The sequence below is a fragment of the Elaeis guineensis genome, chromosome 3 (assembly GCF_000442705.2).
Source record: "Elaeis guineensis isolate ETL-2024a chromosome 3, EG11, whole genome shotgun sequence".
In the NCBI taxonomy this organism is placed as follows: Eukaryota; Viridiplantae; Streptophyta; class Magnoliopsida; order Arecales; family Arecaceae; genus Elaeis; species Elaeis guineensis.
In genome coordinates, this window is record NC_025995.2 from 815,647 (window position 1) to 821,055 (window position 5,409).

The 5,409-nt window shown below is 39.2% G+C and overlaps 1 protein-coding gene across 1 annotated transcript; it reads left to right on the forward strand.

Annotated features, from left to right (window-relative positions):
• The first annotated feature begins 2,717 nt into the window (after nucleotides 1–2,717).
• LOC105042438 (senescence-specific cysteine protease SAG39-like) lies at nucleotides 2,718–4,264 on the forward strand. Its single transcript, XM_073253205.1, has 3 exons — nucleotides 2,718–3,254; nucleotides 3,369–3,507; nucleotides 3,675–4,264. Exons 1-3 carry the CDS (start codon nucleotides 2,718–2,720, stop codon nucleotides 4,262–4,264), a joined length of 1,266 nt encoding a protein of 421 aa, XP_073109306.1.
• The last annotated feature ends 1,145 nt before the right edge of the window (nucleotides 4,265–5,409 follow it).

Sequence of the window (5,409 nt, forward strand, 5' to 3'; positions counted from 1 at the left end):
TAGGAGTCCGGACGAAGTCTTCCTGCAGTCGGAGTCGGGGATGAAGTCTGGCTCCCGTAGGAGTCTAGACGAAGTCTTCTTGCAGTCGGAGTCGGGGGCGAAGTCCGGCTCCCGTAGGAGTTCGGACGAAGTCTTCCTGCAGTCGGAGTCGGGGACGAAGTCCGGCTTCCGTAGGAGTCCGGACGAAGTCTTCCTACAGTCGGAGTCGGGGGCGAAGTCCGGCTCCCGTAGGAGTCCGGACGAAGTCTTCCTGCAGTCAGAGTCGGGGGCGAAGTCCGGCTCCCGTAAGAGTCCGGACGAAGTCTTCCTGTAGTCGGAGTCGGGGGCGAACTCCGACTCCCGTAGGAGTCCGTCCGTCGTGAATAATCTGGTCGACGCTGGTGGAGGTTTATCCCTCGGCAGAACTTGAGAACGCTGCTGAGGCTTGGCCGCCGGCGAGATGTCGCCGAAGGTCAGACGCCGGTAGAATCCCTGAGTAGTCACTCCTGACACGAACTTCGGCTGGGGGGGATTTTATACCCAACAAGATGTATAACTGCCATGATTTGCGTTAATGGTTTTTGCTTAATCAAAATATAAAATTTTTTTTAAGGAATAAATAATTGGATATTTTTTTTTTACATGAGTGCACACTCGTTGGGTCATTTTCAAAAAAATTTGATTCAGGATTGTTGTTTTGAAAATTAAAATATTTTATTTTTAAAGTAAAATATTTTGAAAAATCAAAGAGTTATTTTTAAATGATAATGTAGGCTAAGTAGGAGAATGTTAGATTTGACTTCTAATATATGGCCTAATTATCACTTTGTTAAGTTTAACACATTGGGTTAATCACATGTACTGAATCAATTACAGTATGCCCAATCAATTAAAGTGTTTTATCATACTTCTACATTATTGTTATATAATCAAGTGAGGTCTACAGGTTTGATGGGGTCCATTCTTCTTTGGAACATCAAACTTTGTGAACCAAGTTGCGCTGTTTTTCATTCTTCACATCTATTGGATAATCTACTTCCAATTTTATATTATCACTGCAATCTTTGTGGGATGCCTCCAGGTTCATCTTATCAGTTGAAGCTTTTTGAGTTGGTTATGTATTGCTTTTGAGACTGTACTGTTTATGTATTACTTTGCGGATTGGTTCTGTACTGCTTTCGGGATGCTTATGTTTTATCTGGTATAGGTTTTTATTATCAGATCTGGGAACTCTTTGTAAACATTTTGTTATAATGTAAGTGGCCTTCCGACCATCTTCTATTGAAAAAGAAATTAAAGAGTTCTATTCCTAATCAGATTTAGATTAGAAGTCAACTCTAATTAGAGTTAGTCTTATGATGGGAGAAGACAAGTGCAGATGTAAATATAGAGACGGCCCGATCTCTTTCTCCAACTTTCACAAAAGGTGCAAATAATTTTCATCGATCGTCTATGTTAATGAGGATGGTAAGGAGAGAGAAGAACCAGACGTCCTATGGAAGAAGATCACATATCCTGTGAGCTACGTGATCATCATATTAGATAAATGATGATGCAAGGTATGGTTTATTTATGATTTTGATTTTTTGTATGAACATCGGAGCATGATCCAAGTATAACAGATTAAAATTATCTAACAGAAGAATGTCTAAGCTACAAGCTATGGTGATGAGGAATATTTAAGCCATGACACTAAAGATGTTGTTGTCTCAGGTGTATCGATGATGTTGTCTTATGTGCATCAATTCATGAATTATTGTTTAAGGTTTAGTTTATCTAATCTTTTTTTCTTTTATCTAGAAACTTAAGCTCTCATTTAGAAGGTTGGTTAGTTGCAACTAGCTTTAGGTGAAAATTTGATTAAATCTATGACTGCAATCTAATTTAATTCAAAGAGAACATCTAGAGACATTTTCTTAAAAAAAAAAAGAGAAAATCTATTAATTTTATATTTTCCAAGTTTTATCATAAATGCTCCTTTTTACATTTAAGTTGTGTGTCATGAAACTATTGGGTAAATATGAACATAATTTATGAAATTCTATACAAAATTGAATTTTTTCAATTTTGTTTGGTTTCTACTAATGTGTATTATCGATGTCATCAGTAATTAAGGTGAAGAACCATATTTTTTTAATACCTTTAGTTAAAAACAAGTTAAATATGGTACCATTAACGTGTAAAAGCTTATATTGGCTTTTTAAATCCACTAAGATTTAAGAAAATTCAGTAGTTTGAGTGACTTTAGTCGAGCCTAAGCATTACGATTTACCTTGGTCCGTGGCAAAGATAATTTTCTTATTTTTCTAAAGAAGTAAATTGATCGGTAGAATCAACAACGAAACAAATTAATTTGTCAAATTATATAGGGCATAATGTTTTTTTGCATGCATTCACACACACACACAGGTGTGTGTATGTGTTGGCTGTGGGTGGGCGGGGGCGAGGGGTGGATTTGGGTCATGAACCTTCATGTGCTACATGTGCATATGTTAGTAAATAAATAAATTAAAGACTCTATTTGATATTTTATGTGCTGATAAAATGAAATCATTTATTGGACAGCATTTGCGCGTGCTTGTTCATTTTATTCATATGGCATTTTTTGTCTGCTTTGCTCCCCTCCCGTCTTTAAAAAAAAAAAAAAAAAAAAAAAAAAAGAAAGAAAAACAACATTTGCATGGTTTCAAAGGGGTAAATGCACACGAAATTCCAAATTCCAGCTATTAATTAGTGGCATGCATGAATCGTGGAGGAGACCACTTTGGGTGCATGAAAATGGTGTGCACACCAGACCTCGCTTCTTGACATCTAATAGACTCCAAGATTCCAATATAGACGTTTTATATAAACATCATGCCAGTGCCCGGTATGGATATGCAAAGTCTGATGCTTGTTCTTGGGTCTCTCGCAGCAAAACAGTCCATATTCCTACGACCATGGCTGCTTTCAAGTTGCTGCTGACCACCCGCCTGGTCATAGCATTCTTTGCATTTACTTTGACCTCCTGCTCCGGAGATCAACCTACCATGGATCCCATGAGACAGCGTTATGAGCAATGGCTTGCCCGTTATGGTCGAACCTACAAGGATGGGCGTGAGAAGGAACGACGGTTCGAGATTTACCAAAGCAATGTCCAGCTCATTGATGAATTCAACGCCATCAGCCAAGGGTCTAAGCTCACCGACAATAAGTTTGCAGACCTAACAAGTGAGGAGTTTAGGACCAAGTATATGTGTTTGGGCAATCTCAAGAGTCGTCAAGGCCCACTGAAGGTAACTGCTATTTTAATTTAATCGATACAGGTCTATCTTCCTCATATAACCGATCGATTTCTAAATAAAGATTTGTTAATTAACTCACTTGAGCATATGGCTTTTATCATCTAGGAGGAAATAATCAACTCGAGCAGACCGAAGGAAACGGACAACTTGGGCACACATTACGAGGATAAGATTGTGGTGCCTCCTAGTGTAGATTGGAGGAAGAAAGGAGCAGTCACACAGGTCAAAGACCAAGGCCAATGCGGTAAGCTATTAGCGTATCTCTGTGAGGCATGCGTAGCCTCATCTGCTTCTCTGTTAAGCGACCGATCTACGTGGCTGGCTCTATATATCTATGATTGGTCTCGTATATAATGAATTTGGGGTGGTGCAGTAGTCAAGATGTTCGTTCGTTTACTTGGTTGGTTGCAGGATCTTGTTGGGCCTTCTCCGCAGTGGCGGCTGTGGAGGGCATCAACCAAATAAGGACCGGCCAACTGGTCCCCTTGTCCGAGCAGGAGCTTGTGGATTGCGACACAGAAGGTGCAAATAGCGGCTGTAGCGGGGGTTTCATGAGCCAGGCCTTTGACTTCGTCCAGCGAAACCATGGCTTGACCTCTGAAGACAACTACCCTTACGATGGCAGCCAAGGTCGATGCCAGACGGTGAAGCTCTCAGACCACGTCGGGACCATCAGTGGGTACAGAAATGTGACAGCCAATTGCGAGCAGAATCTGCTACAAGCAGTCGCCAGCCGACCGGTTTCTGCTGCCATCGATGCCGGTGGGTTTGCCTTCCAGTTCTACTCCGAGGGTGTCTTCACCGGCCCCTGTGGGATGAACCTCAACCATGGAGTGACGGTGGTTGGCTACGAAACGGCAGGCGAGGAGAAGTACTGGATAGTGAAGAATTCATGGGGTACCGAATGGGGGGAGCAGGGTTACATTAGGATGAGACGCGGCATCTCCGACGAGCAAGGGTTGTGTGGAATTGCCATGCAGGCTTCTTATCCTCTTGCGTAGGACCACTTGTACTAGCAAATAAATGACATGCATAGACATGCCGGAATCTTACAAATAATGCCCTATAAAAGAAAGTCCATAGTCCATGGATGGACGAACTTAATTCACTGTAGATTTGGTCCATTCATTGACTATTAATGAATAACCATATACTCCCATAGTTCCAACCAAAGAATGATGGTTCTCCGTGAGAAGCGATTCTTGGCCAAAAAACATTCATGTTATTATTACTTGGGTTTGATTTTCGATGAATCAGCTCCATTAAGCATGGTAACAAGCATGGTTATAAAGCCTTGCTCCTTTAATTTTGTGGAATATGTGCTTCACGCACCAAAAAAAAAAAGACTCCTCATAAATTAACTTTGGTGCATCTTCTAATACGATTAAGTTGCATATTGGTACACTAGAGAACCAAAAAGATCTTAACAGAATAGACCTCTCGTTCAGTAAGGAGAGAAGGAGATAAGAATGAGAGATGAACCAAATTCTTCTATTTATTTTCAACTTAACCTCAAGATCAAAATGGTAGCATGCAACCTAAGGGTGGAAATGGATTGGATAATCTTTGTATCCGAATCTATACGGATATGGATAGAAATTTGAGCATCCAACTAATATCCATATCCGTATCCATATCCATTAAAGAAAATCAGATATAGATATGGATAGACAGCTATCTGATCTATATCTGAATATTTGATTCTATTTATAATCCTATTTAATTTACAAGACTCGTAAATTTTTAAAAAAATATATGATCATATTAATATACTGTTAACTTGATTTATCATCTATTTAGTGATATCTTTGATTCTGTGGTCCTAAAGTTTAATCATTAGATTTATATCTATATTTATATCCATATTTTTGAGATTTGATTTGTTTCCATATCCATTTAAAATAAATATAGATATGAATTTTTTATATCCGACTAACATGTTTATCTGATTTTGTATTCATTAAATAAAACAAATATGGATATGGTTTTTTTAGCTTTAATGCACCCCTTCCTCCCCCACCCCCCTCCCCACAAAACACACACACACACAAAAGGAAAAAAAAAACAACTTTCAACTCACAATAAAAAAGATGTAGTCGATGGGTGAATTCATATAAAGATTATATATCTAGCACAATCTTCCTTT